Source organism: Carlito syrichta, unplaced genomic scaffold, assembly GCF_000164805.1.
Source record: "Carlito syrichta isolate Samal-C Ts95f unplaced genomic scaffold, Tarsius_syrichta-2.0.1 Scaffold304018, whole genome shotgun sequence".
Lineage (NCBI taxonomy): Eukaryota > Metazoa > Chordata > Mammalia > Primates > Tarsiidae > Carlito > Carlito syrichta.
In genome coordinates, this window is record NW_007248114.1 from 76,944 (window position 1) to 96,805 (window position 19,862).

Genomic DNA, 19,862 nt, shown 5'->3' on the forward strand with positions numbered 1-19,862 from the left:
CCCCCTCACTGGCCACAGACCATTACAGATCCGTGGTCTGTTAGGAACCAAGCTACACAGCAGGAACTGAGTGGCAGGCCAGCAAGCAGAGCTTCATCTGTATTTAGAGTCACTCCCCATCCTCCCATTACCATCTGAGTTCTGTCTGCTCTGCGGCATTAGGTTCTCCTAGGAGCACAAACCCAATTGTGAACTGCGCTTGCAAGGGATCTAGGTTGTGGACTGCTTATGAGAATCTAATGCCTGATGATCTGAGGTGGAGCTGAGACAGTGATGCTACGTATTTCATTATATATTACAATAATAGAAGTAAGGGCACAGTAAATGTAATGCACTTGAATCATCTCAGAACCATTCTCCTCCCCTAACCCTGTGGAAAAATTGTCTTCCATGAAGCCGGTCCCTGTTGCCAAAAAGGTTGGGGACTGCTGCTTGGGCCATTACAGACCGACACTCTTACTGAGCCAGAGACATACATTTCCTGATCTGCTGAGTAGAGGCAGTGGTGATAAACTGCACAGTAATTAGCAGCAGCCACAGTAATGGTGGTGACTCTTTTACAAACTTCAGTGATCTGAAATGTCAAAGCCTAAGGAGAATTCTTGGTTCTGGTGAGAACTTCATGTAAGTGACCATCTCAAAGAATAACAGCATCTTCATTGCTGTTATTAGGCAGCCCTTCTCACTGACTTTACTGAAAAAGTGAAGAAAGGGGAGACTGTGTGTGTCACCTGTCTCATCTATTTATGATGAGATTTGAGCCCAGATTTTGTTGGGGGGGGTGTGAGGTAGCCTGAGTCATGTAAACTCCTGTGAATGCATGAGGTACAGGGAAGAGACTGCACATTGAAGGCCATATAGAAAAGGGACAGTTGATTGTATATATATATGTATGCACCGTAAGACAATTTTTATGGTAAACTGAGGAACCCATTGTGTCAAGTGGTGCTAAGCCACAAAGGTTCTTACTGTAGTCATCCAACCTGCAGAATCCTGGGACAGGAACATATCTGGGCAAGTCTCTGTATTGTTGGGCCATGGCAGGTAAATTTCAGACCCCATGACATCATAAGAGGCTCCACACTAATCTTCCTGCAAGATCTGAAGTAGTCCAGGTGATATATGAGGGGAGGCTATTCTGCGTAGTTAAACCTGAGACCTCTTAGTCAAACATTAACTGTCTTCTCATCTGTAAAATGGAGGTGATAATAGTATTCATTTCAAAGATTTGCAGCATTGAGACAACACATGTCAAATTGTTCAACATGGCCTCTAACACAGAGTTAGCTATTATTAATCACTGAATAAAGCATATAAGCAGGTGCCCCATAGCTTATATCTCAACTTAGGCTGGGATCTTTTCTTTGCAAGGTTCTCTCCCTGCCTCCATTCTTCATCAGAGAGAAGTTAGTTCTTATTGGCTTATTTCCCCACAAGACCACTTACTAGATCTGGGAGGCTGGGTAGGTCATTCCTTCATTATTATCTTCCATTGGCTTGATTCTTGTATTTTACTTAGGGAGACAAGAATTGGCAACACATGAAAGCATTTCTCTGGCCACATCAGGCTGATCCATACAAAATAATCTCTATTCCAATGTACATTTAAACAGTTTTATTAGTATGTCCTTCGGCTTTTCAAGTTGAGAAAAAGAAAAACAAAAACTTAGCACTAGAAAATCTAACAATGACATTTGTCTTACCTTTTGTCGTCCCAGTTGGGTTATCAAATGGAACTTTAAGAACTAAAGTCTACTCATGAATAGACACTTTCCAAAAGAAGACATATGAGCAGCCAACACATGAAAAAATGCTCAGCCTCACTAATCATCAGAAAAATACATCAAAACCACATTGAGATACCACCTAATTCCAATAAGAACGGCCATCATTAATAACAACAGATGCTGGTAATGATATGGAGAAAAGGGAACGCTTTTGCACTGTTGGTGGGAATGCAAACTAGTTCAACCTCTATGGAAAACAGTGTGGCAATTCCTAAAAGAATTAGAAATTGACCTTCCATACAACCCAGCAATCCTCCTTCTGGGAATATATCCAGAGGAATTTAAATCACTCTACAAAAAAGATACCTGCACATGCATGTTTATTGCAGCACTATTCACAATAGCAAAAACATGGAACCCACCGTGCTGCCCATCGAAACTGGACTGGATTTAAAAATGTGGTACATATACATGATGGAATATTATGCAACATTATACATATTATACATGATGGAATATTATTACATATTATTAACAATATTATACATGATGGAATATTATTTTTTATAAAAAAAGAAAACTATGGGCTTTGCAGCAACTTGGATGGATTTAAAGTCTATTATACTCATCAATCTATCACAGAAACAAAGAACTGAGTACTACATGTTCTCACTCAAGCAGATCCTGAACATTTACCACAATACAGTAAGGAAGGGATTAGCAGTAGCAAGATACTGCCAGGGGAGGGAGGGGTCACATAACATCAGTAAGGCTACCTGATCTCAAACCAGGTGAAGTAGAGACCAAAGGGAGGCCCATACTTTACCTGTAAGAAGACAACTTGTATACCTAAATCTGAATTGTACTCCACATGTTTAAAATAGAAATTTTTTTTAAAAAAGAATTAAGTCTACTAAATAAGCTCTGCTTTAAAATACGCTAAATTATCTTTGGTGGTGTCTACAAGACTCTCATATTTGATTCTATTTCTTGAACTGCCTTTTTTATTTGTCTTCACCTGGCTAACTCCTGCCTGTTCAAAACTCAGATGTCATTCTCAGAAAGCCTTTCCTAATGCCTATTCCCCCAAAACACATACTTTCAAAAGTTAGATATCTTTACATCAAGAAACTTGTATGTATCCTATCTGAAATAATTTCTTCCAGTGCAGTAATTTATATACTTGCCTCTTCCTCTAGACTGAACCCTCTAAGAGTAAGAATTAAATGTCATTTCATTTTTTAAATTGCCAGTGCCTGGTATACTTACATAAATTCCTGAATAAAGTGAGTTTACACCTTGGTCCTGTTTGGTGTGTAATATTAGTCTACGATGCCATCTTGTGGCTAGATCATTTATTGCTATAAATAGACTATCCTATTCTAACGTGTGTTTATTTGACTTGGAGTCTCACTCCGTCGCCCAGGCTGGGGTGCAGTGGGACGCTCACAGCCACCACAGCCTCAACCTAATAGGTTCAGGCAGTCCTTCACCTCAGCCCTCCAAGTAGCTGGAGCCATAGGCAAGCACCACCATTCTCGGCTACTTTTTTAATTTATTGTAGAGATGAGGTCTCGCCAAGTTGCTCAAGTGGGTCTTGCCCTGGGCTCAGGCAGTCCTCTTGCCTCGGCCTCCCAAAGTGTTGGGGTTACAGGCATGAGCCATTGCACCTGGCTCTAACATTTATTTTTAATGTTGATTTGCCCGTTGTCCAAAATATGACATAATATTGTTTGAGATTATATTGTGTTACTGTTTTCCTTCAGGACCTTTTATGGGATATACAACAACAAAACCACTAAAGTGGCTGTTTGTGAAACTCAAATGTCTTTCTGGTACGAGTCATAAAGGCCACTATATATATGGCGATTTTGTAGTTAGTGATAAGGGAGATGTGAAGGTAGGCAGACCTAGATGTAAATCTCAGTTCTATCACATCTTAGGTGACCTTGAAAATAAACCACTCTGATTTTAAGTTCTCTGCAAAATGTAAGTTGTTCCTTTCTTATTATTTAGTATTACATAAAGTGCTTGGCATAGTGCCTAGAATGTGAAAGTGTTCGGTAAATGGTAGTTAATCTAGAATCTAACCACACTTGAGACATCCCCACCCCCAAACACGACACATCAAATATTCACCCATGTTCTGCCTGAATATCTGTAGTGAAGGTGAAAATCACTATTGCTGCATGCAGCATATTCCATTCACAACTAGCTCTAGCTTCCAATATTATGCTATGATTTTTCCTAGTAATATAAGATAAATGTATGAGAAGCTAATATTGCTATTATTTTTCCATGTTTCCTTTTTGAAGATATTTGATATAAAAATCATACAATTTCAGGTTCGTTGTCCTACATGTTTACCTTTTATGTGATACTTAAAAAAATTTTTTTGGGATTTTTTTATTTTAAAGATGCGGGGTACAATTCAGGGTTAGGTATACAGATGTTCATTACGTAGGTACCCTTGTTGATGAGGTGTGCCCCCCTCCCCTAGTAGTTTCCCACTACTGCCAATCCTGCCCCCCCGCATGTGATACTCTTTTATTATGATGCTTACTATAAATGGGGTAGGACCTTAAACGAAGCAACTTAACTTTGCTGGATTGTATCGTTAACTTAAATGGGTTTGATGTATGTTTTAAAAATTCTAGTAACTCATGCAATTACAAATTTGTTTCTTAAGTTGTTTTGAACTGTTTATTACTAAGTCATTTGAAAAATTATTCTGCTCATGCAAAAACTAGGAAACACCAAATTAAACCTATAACAAGTTAACAATCACAGGGACGAGGTAGCACTGGTACACATGTCCAAGGAGATATTAAGAGACCAGATGTTGTACACACTGGAAAGTTCAGAATGATTTCTGCAGAGGAGTAGAGATCAACAAAAACTATCACTGTTTTTCTCTAAATATTCCTTGCTCCTTAAAAATAATTTGCATGAGGGTTAATTTCTATTATAGAGAGATTAGCAACTTAAATTTCTGAATCCACTCTTTAGGGAAGATTCAGTTTAATCCAATGATTGTTCTTCATGGGCTGGTAGGCTTTTCTAATACCACAGAATGAATGTTCAGAATTCTTTTTTTCTTTTTACATTTAGGTGACTCTTGTTTCTGCTGCTCCTGGGAAAGTGATTTGTGAAATGAAAGTAGAACAACAGCATACCAATAAAATGGGCACTCTCCATGGTGGTTTGACAGCCACCTTAATAGATACCATATCAACAATGGCTCTGCTATGCACAGAAAGGGGAGCACCTGGAGTCAGTGTCGATATGAACATAACGTATGTATCCAAACTATTCCCCTAATGACTTTTATGTGATAACTGATCAAACAACTAAACACACTTATAATATTACTAAAGCATGATATTTGATTAGCTCCTTATCTCTTTAAGTAGAGTTCATTTGTCCTAAAATAGTCCATAGCCTTAAAATCTAGAACTAAAGCAGTTAATTTCCAAGTACAGCATGTATCAATAGTAAAGAAGGACTGATCTCAAACATTCAAAAAAGCAGACATTCAGCTTCTAATGTGTATACTGGTGAGGGAGGAAAAGTTACAAACTGATGGCTCCTGTTTTATTTTTTTTAATTTGGGTCTCACTGTCACCCAGGTTGGAGTGCGGTAGTATGATCATGGCTCATCGCAGCCTAAGACTCCTGGGCTTAGGATATTCATCTATCTCACAGCCTCCTGAGTAGCTGGTACTACAGGCACACACTACCATACCCAGCTATTTTTGTTGTTGTTGTTGCTATTTTTAGAAACAAGGTCTAGCTATGTGCCCAGGCTGTCTCGAACTCTTGGGCTCAAGCAATCCTTTCGCCTTAGCCTCCCAAAGTGCTGGAATTACAGGTGTAAGCCACCATGCCCAGTCCTGTAATTGTTTCATATGAGGGTTGTACTGAGTACATGCAAAGAAAAGTCTGAATAAAATGCAAAGCAAAGTTGGTGTTCATATACGCACTGTAATCTTGTTCTAACAAGGTGAGCACAAGGTGTTACTGCTGTAAAAATGCCCGCAGGGGTCAAACTTTTCCAAATGTGAAAAATTCCATTCCAACATAAACTAGTACTGTTGCCAATCCCATTTAATAAAGATCAGGGCCCAGGGATTTAGTCTCAAGACAATTGTTTTCACCTAAACAACCAAAAAAATGTATTTGTTGAGAGAACGGGCAAGGATTAGGGTAGGAGCCATAGTTACCAGACATGAGGGTAACTGAAATAATGTGGGTAACTGGGTTTTTAAGCAATCTAAGTATTTTATTAAGTTTACTTTAGAAACATTCAGTCCCTCATTACTATGGGAATAACTTAAATTGAGGATAAGATAAGCAAATCACAGGACAAGATGCAGACAAATGTTCTCTTGAAATTAAGATGTACAGAAAAGGCTCTGCTTGTTACTGGTGAGCATATTCATCAGTGTTTATCTTATTTCATGTGACAAAAGGTAAGATCACTTGATGACTCTGCTTTTCCTTAACAGCCTCTAGAGAGCAGAGAGAGATCTTCCAACCTAGCACTGCGTTTAGTGGTCTTGAATGATACTGCTGCTTTCACAAAGCAAGGAATTTTTAAGTCAATTTTTAATAAGTCAAAATTGTAATATTTTGACCTTTCAAAGTATGTGTTGCTGAAAGTGTTGACTGTCATCAAGTGCTACCCAAACTTCAAAAATTGATTCACTTGAGCAGAAACTAAGCATGGTCTCAAAGATTATAGATATTTCAAAAGTAAATGAATGTTTCAATCAGTGAGCATCTCATGATTCACTCTTGTACTACCACTTGACATGTACCAAATTTACTCTACACCTGCATATCGAGTTCTATATTACACAGACTGAAGATGGATGTTAGACTGTGACTTAAGTTAAAAAAAAAAAAAAAAAGCTACATTCCAACAACAAAAAAGATTTTAAGAATACTGTTTAAAAAAATGTCAGCTGGGCTCGGTGGCTCAACCTATAATTCTGCGCCTTTGGGAGGCTGAGGTGAGTGGATTGCCTGAGCCCGTGGGTTTAAGACCCGCCTGGGCAGCGAGACCTCATCTCTACGATAAATTTTTTAAAAATCAGCTGGGCGTGGTATCACATGCCTGTAATTCCGGCTACTCGGAAGGCTGAGGTGGAATGATCGCCGGAACCCAGCGGGTCGAGGCTGCGGTGGCCGGGAGCAGCCACTGCACTCCAGTCTGGGTGACAGAGTGAGACTCCAACTCAGAAAATAAAAATAAAATAATAAATAGAAAATAAAAAAATGTCAGCTTCAGAATTCCCCGGATTTAATGTTTGCTCATTTGTAGCACAAGGAGTTGGTTATCTTCCCCTGGTTTCATTAAGTTAATGGCTGCTAGCCCAAATTCTTTCTTTATAATAAGGACAAAATCTGGGGGAAATAATAAAAACTGGACAAATTATGACTAAGCATGCCATTTTCATTTCTTTAAATTCTTTAATAGACATGCCTCTATTCTTTCCAGCAATAAAGTCCAACATTTTTATACCTCACAATACACACTGAAATCTTATTTTTGTTTTGGCAGAAACATATATTCTTTTTTAATCCCTCTTCCTTTATAAAAAACAGAAACATAAAAGAAAACTGTAAGGAAATTATTTCTCTTTTAAAAATTTAACAATGTTTAAAACAATACTCATCCCCCAAAGTTTTATTTTTAAATTAGCTGGAGTCAGCTGAATTAAAAACAATTATGATTACAAGTGGGTAGGAAGTATATCTCTTTAAAAATATGTATATACAATTCATCACCAGGATTGTAAGGACCTCATATTAATTCCTCATAGTTCTTATATTGTCATTTTAGAGTTGAATCAATTATAAATATTGATATAACATGATATCGACACCAAGTGATAGTTCACCTAGGAAACTAAGTAGATTAAATGAAAGGTAGAGGAAATCTTTCAACAGCCCTACATAAATATGAAGTGGGAAACTTACAAAGGGAAAAAAAAAAAGGAAGCAAGAAAATCCCTTCTCATGTTTATGGGAAAAGAAACTTGCATGGAGAAGGAATGGGTAAGATAGAACCTGGTCAGAATCAGTCATTCACATTTGATAACAGGAAGCTTATGATACATATTATTCTTAATCTATTTTTAGGAGTAAAATAAATTACATAGGAAGGCTGTTGTAAGATGTATACCTTTCCCTTTTAAAGAGCATTTGCTATAATTCTATTTAAATTTGTTTCTTTTCAAGGTACATGTCACCTGCAAAACTAGGAGAAGATGTAGTGATTACAGCACATATTCTGAAGCAAGGAAAAACACTGGCATTTGCCTCTGTGGATCTCACCAACAAGGCCACAGGAAAATTAATAGCACAAGGCAGACACACAAAACACCTGGGAAACTGAGAACAGCAGAATGACCTAAAGAACCCCAACAATGAATATTAAGTATAAATTTGACTTGAAAAAATGTAATTTTGAGATAAATTAGCCAAGTCATATTTTCTTTGGGTAAACAGACCTAGAGATCAAGTAGGGTGGAAAGTGTCTGTTTTTTCATTTTAAACATCGTTTTATTTTTTTTAAATCATATGTATGATAACTGGGTGAAAAATTCTTAGTTCAAAGTGTTTTGAAAACTTACGCAAACCAAAGACGCTAGCAGGGTCATTCTTTAAAACTAAAGATCAATATTAAGCTAAAAGAGAAATACAAATTAATGGTTCTTAATCTGTTTGGGCTGCTGTAAAATACCCTAGACTGGCTAGCTTATAAACAATAGAAATTTCTCACAGTTCTGGAGATTGCGAAGTCCTGGGTCAAGGCTCCAGCAGATCCTGTGTCAGGTGAGGCCTGCTTCCTAGTTCACAGATGATGCTTTGTGTGTCCGTTTATGATGGAAGGGGCAAAGGAGCTCTCTGGGTTCTCTTTTGTAAGGGCACTAATCCCAGTCACGAGGGCAAAGTCCTCAATTTGCTATCCCCAAACCCCATCTAATACCATCACTTTAGGGGTTAGGATTTCAACATAGAAATTTTGGTGGGACAAATTCAGACCATAGCAATGGTCAATCATGAATTGTAGGTCCTTTCAAGCCCTACAATGCCATGCCATTTGCTTTCCTTTCTTAAAATGATGTAACTTCAAAACAGATGTACCATACCCCATATTGGGAAATAAAAGATTGAGCCATATGGCCTAAAACAGACTTGTTTTGTACAAAGCACATTAGTGATACAGGAAACAGTTCAATAAAGGGGAATAAAAGCATGCTATTAAGCCCTCTTGTACCTAGAATAAAGTCATGCACATCTTGAAATGCCCAGTCTACACGACTGAAAATACCAAATCCATAAATTATTTAATCCATTTCTCAAAGGTTTAAAAGTTCAGTTGACTATGGCACTCTGATTTTTATATCAATGAGTCTTAGCTCATTCATGACCGCTGGCGTAAATTTATGTCATTCCAAATTCTGTTCCTGGTTTCCACTGACAATGAATTTATGTCATTCCAAATTATCTTCCTGGTTGCTGAGGACATGAATTTACCTCATCGTGGAAGACTATCTTTTCGGGTTTATAATCTAAATAAAAATACAAAGTATGAGATGCTAGTCAGAGTGGTGCCTGGGGCAAATACTGGATGTTTCTGCAACTTTCAGCTGTATTCTGAAAAAAGGAACATTTAGAAAACACCATTGCACTTGTACTTTAATGACAGAAGTTCATGGCAACCAGCTTCAGGTTTAACCTACTCTCAGTATTAGGATAGTGAAAAATTTGCTGATCGTGAATGTGTTAATGCACATTTCATGATCTAAAGATTGAAAAGCAGCAGCTTTAATTGGGAAACAAAGTTAAAAATTATCCTTTCCATAAAAGAACACATGCTGATCTACTGACAGGGCAGAAAGACTTTCTAATAGCAGTAAGCACAGAGGAGCCCCAGATCTTGATTTCTATTATTTCCCACTAAAAGAAACCTGGGTTCCTTGGAGAAATTGCTGATTCCAGGGCTGGAGGCTAGCATAGAAAGGTTACAAGATATCTTATGCCTTAAGGTAAGGAGGTGCTCATGAAAATCATAAAGGCACACATATATTGTAACCCGTGGGTGGGGAGGGAGATCCTTGAGTTCACAGCATTTAGGTAAATGGCAGAGAAGGTCTCTTCTTCACAATGAATGCTGAAAAATGTGGGAGGGATAGATTTGGAAAAATCACTATTTTGCAACCATCATAAATATTGGTTTGGTCAGGGAAGAGTCATCAATGGAAAGGAGGATATTTGCATATAGCTTACCAGTGATTGCCAGTAATAAGTACTGTATATAGTGCAGAAACAGAACACACTGACCAAAATTAACATCAGTAAGGGGCAGATGGAGAGTACACTTCTGGATATTAACTTGAGGAGGCCACGAGGTCAATCTATGAACAATTCAAATGTAAGACGACTAAGTTTACATGAAAAATTGCCCTCTACTCCAAAAACGTAGGTCATGAAACACAGAAAGGCTAAGGGCCTGATACAGATTAAAGACAACTAGGGACAAGACAACTAAATGCAATGATCTTGTACTATAGGGGGATTAAAAAAATACATGCACTATCAAACATTGGGTAATTAACAAAACTGGACTATGGATGATAAAGTATCAGTATTACATCCCTGAGTTTTATAAATTTACTGTAATTATATGAAATATTCTTTATACTTGGAACATATGCCAAAGTTCTAATCACAAAGTATGCAACAAACTCTCAAATGGTTCAGGAAATACATATAAATATATGTACAAAGAGAAAATAAATTTGGCAAAATGATAAAAATATGGGTAAAGGTTATACAGGAGCTTTACGTATTACTCTGGCAACTTTTCTAAATTATTCCAAAATAAAAACTTAAAAATAAAACAAATGGCTGCTTAAATGCCAGAACAAGTGTAATTCAATATGGTAAAACAGTGAAGAGCTTGAGTCCTAGAGCTAGACTGCCTGTTTTAAATCCTCCACTATTTATGATGTGAGCTTGGGCAAGTTCCTTAACCTTTGCATTTATTCCCACTCAGGGCTGTTAGATTGTTTAGAATACTACCTGGCTGTAATAAACATTCAAAGTGTTATTTTGAGTAGATTCTAACTTTAACTGATGAGAGAATGTATGAAAGCATTCTGAAATTAAAAATGGCATTATTTCCCATGAAGCAAGTTAGTACAAACCCAGTTGCCAGGTGTTTTCTTCTGAATTTACTGTTTAGCCATTGACTATGAAATAATCCCCTAAGGTGACCAGTAACATCAACGATTTGGGGGGGGAAAAAAGTTACCACTTCAAGCTTTGTGTATTCACCTGAATAGTCAGGGAACTTTCACCTATTTTATTTAGGTTTTCATTTTTTCAAATTCCAACCAGAAGCTAAATACAATTGGAAACTGGTAAGCACTAGTTTTACTCCAAAGGAGTAGGATCATTCAGATTACTCCAATAAAAGTATGCAACCCTTAAGCAAAGCTTTTCTTCATTTAAAAGAAAAAAAAGAAAACAAAAACTATACAGTAGTCTTTCCTTATGTTCATTGCACAAAGTGAGTTCCGCTTCTAGAACTTTGACACTCAATGTTCTTACAAATTAAGTTTCCAACTTTTATAACTTTACTCCAAAAACCCCTCAATTTTAAGTTTTTCTTTAGGATGGTGTAGAAACCAGTATTTCTGCACAATTCACTGGAATTGTTTTCTTTGTAATAAAAATCTCTTCTCTGTAAAAAGACAAAAAAAAAAAAAAAGTCCCAAATAAAGGGAAAGTCCTTTCCTTATCATGGTTTCTGCAGCTATGAATATTCTCAGTTTTATAGCTGCTTTAGTTACTTCAGACTCCAGATCTGCTTTAATGTGTGTAACTGCATCCACACTAAGCAGAATACTCTTTTACAGTTAACAACTTGGGGAAAGAGATCTGGGGAAAAAAAACAAAACATACTTTATGAGTACCAGGAAACAAACATAGCCCAGTAAATTGAGGCAAGAACGCCTACAATGAGATGCTTTTTTTCATTTAAGATTTCTTTCCCATGGTTGTATTTTCTTTTTAAAACAACCACTTCTGGTCATTAGAATGAATCTGACAGTGCTCTGGAACAACGGTGATTATACCAAAGCTATAATGTTTTTTAAAAATGCTATTTATACCTGTTACATTCACTTCTCACCCTCTAAATACTGATGACAGATGTCAAAGAGGCAAAAACCAGCACAAATGGGAAGGCCATCAAAATGAGTATCACCTTGTGCTTTCAGATACATTTAAGCATTTCAGTGTACAATAGTCCTTTCATTTCACATTTTTAGTAAGATGCTGATGCAGTGCAGCAGATATGCAAAGCATCTTCTTTCACACAGTCCGTGTAGAAGACATCTAATTTTTTTTAAGTTCTGAGATACAAATGATTTAAAAAAATCCAGGATGAACAAGTTTCAAAATGCATAGTGTTCTGTGCATGAGTCCATTTTCTTTAAACTCTGAAAGAATAAAGTGGTAAGAAAACAAGAAAAAAATTGCTGCTGCATTCTCTGATCTTCTCCATTTTGCTGGTCAGTACTCTTATTCTGGCATATAAGGACGGAGGTGATCCTCTATGGTGCCAACTGCCCAGTGGGTGAGCTGTTCCTGTGGCAGGTAGAGGCAGATGCTGCATAACTTGAAGATTGTAGCTTTGTTTTTTGGAGTCTGGAAGGGAAAATGTTTAATATTTTTAATAAATATGACTAATCTGGTCACATGAACTCAATCTCCCACAATTTATTAAACATCTATGGGCACAATAACAAACATACAGAATAAAAGATAAATTACAGTTCTCACTCATAGTCAGAATCTTGCCACACAGGATATAGGAAAAACAGAAAGAGAATTTATGCAGTACTAAAAGATAAACAGAGAAGCCAACCAGAGATTACTTGCTAAAATAAATTACAGTGAAAGGCATTTCATGGGGTCAGTTCTAAGTAGAGGATGAAAGTCACGTTTATACACAGGAAGACAAAGTAGTGTGGTTAGAGTAGAAGCAAGGGAGAGGATAAGGAATAGTTAAAGACTTAAGCATATACTGGTATAGGAAACTAGAAGAAAGCCATACTGCTAAATCAAACTCCATTAAAAAGCAGTTACCATGTGAACATCTAACTTAATGAATAACATATGCTAGGTGCTTTTACAAATAACTACTGCTAGTGAATGGGAGATGGAATCTGAACCCAGACTGCAAAGTTCATCTTCTTTACTATAGCACCTCTAAAAGGCAAAAGACTTTGACTTTGATGTTGTCTGAATTAGTCTATGAATGTAAACGAACCTATACACATATACATATATTGATTCATTTAAAATGTCACAACAACCTTACAAATATCACTGCTCAATTTAGCAGGACCATGCTCACAGAAGTCACATTTTGTTCAAGATCACATAACCAGCAAGTGGCTGCATCTAAGAGCTAAACTGGAATACCTAAATTGCTGCTTAAGGAGAAGTGCTTACTTGAAGGACATGTGGATCTGTTAAAAATAGATGTGCCTCATCCCTTCAGATTTTGATTTAAAAGGTTTAGGCCAGTGCTCCTCAAAATATTATGTAATCACCTGAGGATTTTGTTAAAAATGCATATTGTGATTAGTAGGACCTGAGTCTCTACAGTTTTAGGAAGTTTCAGGTGATATTAATCTGTTGCCCACATATCAGACAAAAAAGCTCTAGGGCAATAGTTCTTACTACTGTTCCCTAGACCATGGCTTTTAAAAGCTTCCCAAGTAATTCTAATGTGAAGCCAAGTATGGGAACATTGTTCAATGCTTACCTGCAAGTGCTGTCTGTCAATGAAGAGAAACACTGACTGGTTAGGATTGTTGACAACAATTCCAGTCTTATCCTTGCGGCTCAGTACATGCAGAAACTGTTTTTCATAGTCACCGTGATGAAACTCAAATTTGGCCTAATTACAAAATACAAAGATTTATACTTAACTACAAACATGTTACACTAACTGAAAAATCTGTACCCATATGCACATATCTATGCCATCCAATATGAAGTCAATAGCCACACGTGGCTAACTTAAATTCAAATTAATTAAAATTAAATGCCTTCCCTCTTCCTGACAAAGGGAATATGCTCTCCAAGTTAAAAAAAAAAATTTAAATGCAATTTAAAATTCAGTTCTTCAGTAACATGAGTCACTTTTCAATTACTCAGTAGTCACTGGTCACTATCATTTTCTTCACTGCAGAAAGCTCCATTAGATACACTGTTATATAAATTCATCTTCAAGTTCTACATTGAAATGACTAAATCTAATACTCAATGACCATACACCAAATTTTATAATATATTTTCAAACCTCCCATCTTGGTACTTTAAATTCCAAAGACATCTCCCTTTTTTCAGTTAGGAGGCACACTGCAATAGTTCTTATATCTCACTAGTTATATGACCTTATACAAATTCCTTCTAACTTCAGCATCTTCACCTATAAAATAAGGTTCTGCTAGGCACAGTGAATCATGCCTGTAATTCCAGCACTTTGGGAGGCCAAGGCGGGAGAATCGCTTGAGGCCAGGAATTCAACACCAGCCTGGGCAACACAGTAAGACCGCTACAAAAATAAATAAATAAATCAAAAAATCAAAAATATTAGCCAGGTATGGTGGCGTACGCCTATAGTCCCAGCTACCAGAGAGACTGAGGCAGAAGGATCACCTGAGCCCAGGAGGTTGAGGCTTCAGCAAACAGTGATCGTGCCACTGTACCCCAGCCTGGGCAACAGAGTAAGACTCTGACTCAAAAAATAAATAAATAAAATAAGGCTCTAACCCATTTTACAGGGCAGTTAAAAGGTAAATAAAACAAAAGTAAAGCCCACACCTGAAATACAGTTCCACTCTTCATACAGATGGGTTTCTGAAGATATATGAACCTCTTGAAATTTGTAAATTTTTGTGTGCATTTTTTCTACAACTAGCCTTAGGTTGTTTTTTAAAAAATCCTAAAGTTATGGAAAACTGTTATCAATAAGTCAGAATATTCCCTCAATCTTTTAACATGAGGAAGATCAACTCCATCCTCCCATAAGATGTCCATGGTCATTGGGAGAGGCTATATATGCTAGGTGACAAGACCAGGCTTAATGGAGAATTCAAGAAACCTAGATTTAAAAACCTGATAATTAGATGATACTAAGTTATAAAAGTAGTTGCCAGTTCATGTGGCTCAAGCAATTTTTATTCCCGTATTATGTCAAAAACAGTAGGAAACATTCAAATGGAAAAACTATCAGATATAGCTATCTAGGGTTTTAATACCAAGTAGCTTTTTTTATAAACCATAACATATGATATGGTATCCCTACACAACTACTGTATGTAAATACTTACCGAACTCATAGTATGTTCATAACTATATGAAAAGCAAGCTATTGGCTACTAAAAATAAGGGGCTTATTTATTACACCACTGAAGAGGACACACAAATAAATTACAAAACCCAAATCCTTTCCTAGAATAAAATGTGGTTATTCGTAAAACCCCAAATTGGGTTATCATCAAAATGGTAGAAAAGAAGAAATAACAGAGTAAGCAATATAGGAGAATTACATGATTTTTGGATTGTACCTTGAAAGACTAAGATTACTTTCCCAAGGAAAAGTAGTGATGGTAAGTAACTTGGAAAATGTCTTTCTAGGAAACAGACTCAACACAAACATAAATGTATTAAAAGTTGAAATATGCTTCAAGTAGCAAGGCTGCAAGTTGGCGAATACCAGGGTGGATGAAAGTGCCAGTAGTAACACTGAAAAGAGGTTTGAGGGAGACTGAAAAGGTCTTCCATAAAATTTTATGACATTTTAATTACATACTTGTACTTCCAACACTTTGGGAGACCAAGGTGGAAGGACTGCTTGAGGCCAGGAGTTCTAAACCAGCCTGGTTTAGAGTGAGACCCCATCTCAACAAAAAATTTTGTAAAAAATTAGCCAGGCATGGTAGTGTGTACCTGTCATCCTAGCCACCTTGGAGGCTGAGGCAGGAGAATCACTTGAAGCCAGAAGTATGAGGTTGCAGTTAGCCATGATCATGCCACTGCACTACAGCCTAGGCAACAAATTAAGACTCTGCCACCACTCCCCAAAAATAATATCCTTACTCTGGTTCTTATTAAAGCTCACAAAGGAAGTATACAGATTTCAAAGCGCTTCAAGAGTATTTTTTAAAAATCTGCAAGTTAAAATTTACTATTCCTTTTCTCATTTTACCTTGAGAAACCTAAGTCATTTATATTTAAGGCCTCTCACTCAGGATATTCATATAGTATTTTTAAATTTTCAGAGAAGTTAGTTTTTACATTTACTGTGACTGAATGTTACAATTACAGAAGTTATTACCTATATCCTACTGCTTATATTCAGTCCAGAATGTAAGGTTCTATAATTAATACAGGGAATTTTTCACAGTACAAGGTAGTTAAGAGCACAAACTTTACAGTCAGTCCAGGCTTTTACCCTGACTACTACTTAACTGTATTACCTAAGTGCAAAGTGTTGGGCCTATTATTTACCTAATTTCTAAATGCCTCAGTTTTCTTTTCTGCACTGAAAGCATACTGTACTGTGATTAAGTAGACCTACATTTTTCCAATGTGAAATCCTGAACCAAAAAACAAAGAAAATCTTAACAATACCTCCAGAGAGCAGTTAAAAGTTAGGAACAGGTCCTGGTCTGAAAACTTCAAACAAATCTTTTATACTGCTATTTTCTTTCCTTTTATATTCAATTAATTTTTTCTAGCACATTCTTATCAGACAGATTTCATCCAAGAAACAAATAGATACTACATGACTTACGTTACATCCCGATAAATCCATTGTAAATTGAATTTATCATGAACTGAAAAGACACTTTTGACTTCTGATATTTCTAATTTATGATGCATTTATCTGAACTCAATCCCATTGTAAATTAAGGAGCATAATGAATTTGTATCACTTTCACATCATGGTAAAGTATAAAAATCTTAAGTCAAATCACTGGTAAGTCAGGGACACCTACATATGATACTTTCACCTGTATTTAGCTTATGAATTATCTTTAGACCTTATTACTGCCAAATAAATCTTAGAAAAATGATACTTTGAGCTGGGGTGGAGCAACATTACAATAGAGGGGGAGTATACCAACTTACACAGTCTATCACAAACAAAGGCACCATAAAGACACTTCAGAGTAATAAGTAGATGCAAAATTTTTAAATGACAGATAATTTTCATATTCCTAAACAATTAGCTTAAAATAAATAATCCTTCTAATATTTGGTTTAGTATACTTAAAACAAGTCCTTAATATTACCATTTTTTACTATAAAAGTATACTCATTTTAAGAAAACTATGGAGCGATATATACAATGAAAAAAAAATATATATATATAGATAATAAATTAAAAAGGAAAGTTAGCTATACCTGACTTACCACTAAGCATAATTAACATGCTGATGGCTTTCCTCCTCCACATATAAAAATTATTATAAATAAAATTAGAATCAACACATGGCTAAATGTCCTTCAATTAACACTAGAAATTGTCCGGTACATCAAATGACAAGTAATCAAAAGTTAGCAAGAGTTTAAGAAAGGTTAATTCAAAACCACTACTAAAATTTACTTCTTTTCTGTATATACCAACAACTTCTAGAAAATAGTTTCTTAACCCATTTTAGAACAGATTCCTTTGAGAACCAGGATAGTTACATATACTATTTTAGGAGTACACGTGGTAAGGAAAATGAGGGTCACAGATATCTTCTGAAGTTCATTCATTAAGTTCCTCTATAAATTAACAAATGTTCACCTTAAAGATTTTCTCCAGCCCTAACTTTAAAGCCACACTAGACAGTTAGAATCACTTCAATGTCAAGAGCATTATTTAAAATACTTTCTTCTCTTGCAACACAACATTAAACAGAGCAGTAAGGATTCATGAAAGCATATTCCCAAACAATTTATCAGGTTAGACCTTATTCAAGGACTTTTCACTTACTGAAGTGCACATCACATTAATTTTGGAATAAAATACCTGAATAGGCCTAAAAGGCTCATCAGATTCCTTCCACCTAGAAAACAGGAGACAGACAATTTTCTCAATATCATTCCGAGGCCAAAGAATGAAATCCATCTCCTGAGTACAGCCAATTACATCCTATAAAATGACCAAAAAAACAAAAATAAGCAATGTCACAGATTAAATGGTTTGATATATTTTACAAGTGCAAAAAAGCTACCATATAGCACCTCATATCTTAAGTAACAGCAATAGGATTGTATATAATCTCAATAGCTCATGACCTATTTTTAATTTTTACCCTGTATAATTTTTACCACATATAGTCACTCAATCCAGTGTTCCTAACACCAATATCTAGATTTATCAGTTGGTGACTCCAATTAAACCTGATTTTTTTTTTAGTTAGAACCCCCATCTTTATTCCTACCATTGAAAATCAGAACCAATTTGACAAAAGTGCCTTGAAACTTCTAATATGAGTCACTATCTTATAATAGTTGAAATGCTGTTTTTATGTGTTGATAGAAAACTACTTTTCTTTACTGTTGACATCCTCTTCATTATCACAGCCAGCATACTAACCCTTTGCACTTGGACACATCTAGCACATCATCTACCAGCAACTCAACTGCATTTTTTAAGGAAATGGTGAAAAATGAATCACTTCATATTAATAGTATAGTGTGAGAACCAATTATTTGATTGAAGCACTTTTTTTTTTTTTGAGTTGAAGTCTCACTTCAGCAGCCAGGCTGGAGTGCAGTAGCATGCTCACGGCCACCTCAGCCTCGACCTGCTGGGCTCAGGTGATCCTTCTGCCTCAGTCTTCCAAGTAGCTGGAACTACAGGTGCACTAACATGCCCAACTAGTTTTTTGATTTATTATACAGACGAGGTCTCACCATGTTGCCCAGACTGGTCTCGAAACCATGGGCTCAGGCAATCCTCTCACCTCCACCTCCCAAAGTGCTGGGATTACAGGCATGAGCCACCACATCAGGCAGAACCAATTATTTTATTCGAATGGTATTTGGCTTATAATAAAATACTGGACATTGAAGAAATTATTTATGACAAAAGTCACAATTTTATATCTTACATTTTTCTAACGTGTGGTAACATGTGAAACAGTTAACGACATGCACTGAAGGTTCATTGACACCTGTTGTGCAACAGTAGTTTGTTTGACATCTTTCTACCTGGTGTTTTTCTGTTCAGACAATGCAGTTTCGTTTTCTTCCTCCCACATTAATAATATGTAGTTTATTGTCCAATCTGTTGTTTGAAGATGTGGAAGGATGCACTCATGATTTCTGAAAACCACTTATCAACTGATCTATCATATCTTAGTATATAGTTCATCTCTTTATTTGTTTTTTCATGCAATTTGAATGAAAAATTCCAAGAACACATACATTTTTGAAAAATTTGCACTTGCATAAGGTTGTCCTGTATAATCACCAGCAATGTCTTTACGTCCCCTGAGAGGGAACATCAGAGTGGACTGCTAGATTTATGATGTCCCCTCCAACTGCAAATGTTTAATTTTCAAAGGCCAATATGCTTTCAGACCAGTACATGGTTATCTCCAGCCTTTTTCCCCACCAAATAATTGTGGGGATCTCTTGTTCAAGTATGTCCAGATTAATTTTCAATGTGTTACAATAAAAGCTTCGAAGGCTGGCAACAATATCTTCTTCTTTAAGTTTCTTATTTATAAAGGGGCAAGATGTTAGTCTCCCCCAAAAAGGGAAATGCAATGAACAATAACAAAACATTATTCACAATAGCATACACCATTACCAGCACAATACCACATAAGCAAAGTTATCCATGATTTATTTGAGGTCAGATTTTTAAAAACAAATCTACTTTATGAGCTTAAAAATTTTATGCACCAGCCGGGCTCAGCGGCTCAGCCTGTAATCCCAGCACTTTGGGAGGCTGAGGTGAGAGGACTGCCTGAGCCCGCGGGTTCGAGACCCGCCTGGGCAACTTGGCGAGACCTCATCTCTACAAAAAATCTG

At 36.4% G+C, this 19,862-nt stretch overlaps 2 protein-coding genes across 5 annotated transcripts in view; one reads left to right on the plus strand and one right to left on the minus strand.

Moving 5' to 3' along the window:
• Positions 1-8,918, plus strand: part of ACOT13 (acyl-CoA thioesterase 13) — a 21,839-nt gene extending 12,921 nt beyond the window's left edge. The window contains exons 2-3 of the mRNA XM_008059388.2: positions 4,839-5,023; positions 7,974-8,918. Coding sequence (XP_008057579.1) covers positions 4,839-5,023; positions 7,974-8,130 — 342 coding nt within the window. The 3' untranslated portion in view covers positions 8,131-8,918. The remainder of the gene's footprint in view (positions 1-4,838; positions 5,024-7,973) is intronic.
• Positions 8,919-11,073: 2,155 nt separating this feature from the next.
• CUNH6orf62 (chromosome unknown C6orf62 homolog) overlaps positions 11,074-19,862 on the minus strand; it is a 13,685-nt gene continuing 4,896 nt past the window's right edge. For 2 of the 4 annotated variants that reach the window (XM_008059387.2, XM_021713066.1), the window contains 3 exons: positions 17,848-17,970; positions 13,582-13,716; positions 11,122-12,455 (listed from right to left, as the gene is read on the minus strand). In XM_008059387.2, coding sequence (XP_008057578.1) covers positions 12,330-12,455; positions 13,582-13,716; positions 17,848-17,970 — 384 coding nt within the window. In that variant the 3' untranslated portion in view covers positions 11,122-12,329. Of the gene's footprint in view, positions 12,456-13,581; positions 13,717-17,847; positions 17,971-19,862 lie in introns of all 4 variants that reach the window. The other 2 variants (XM_021713068.1, XM_021713067.1) reach the window with 2 other exon arrangements.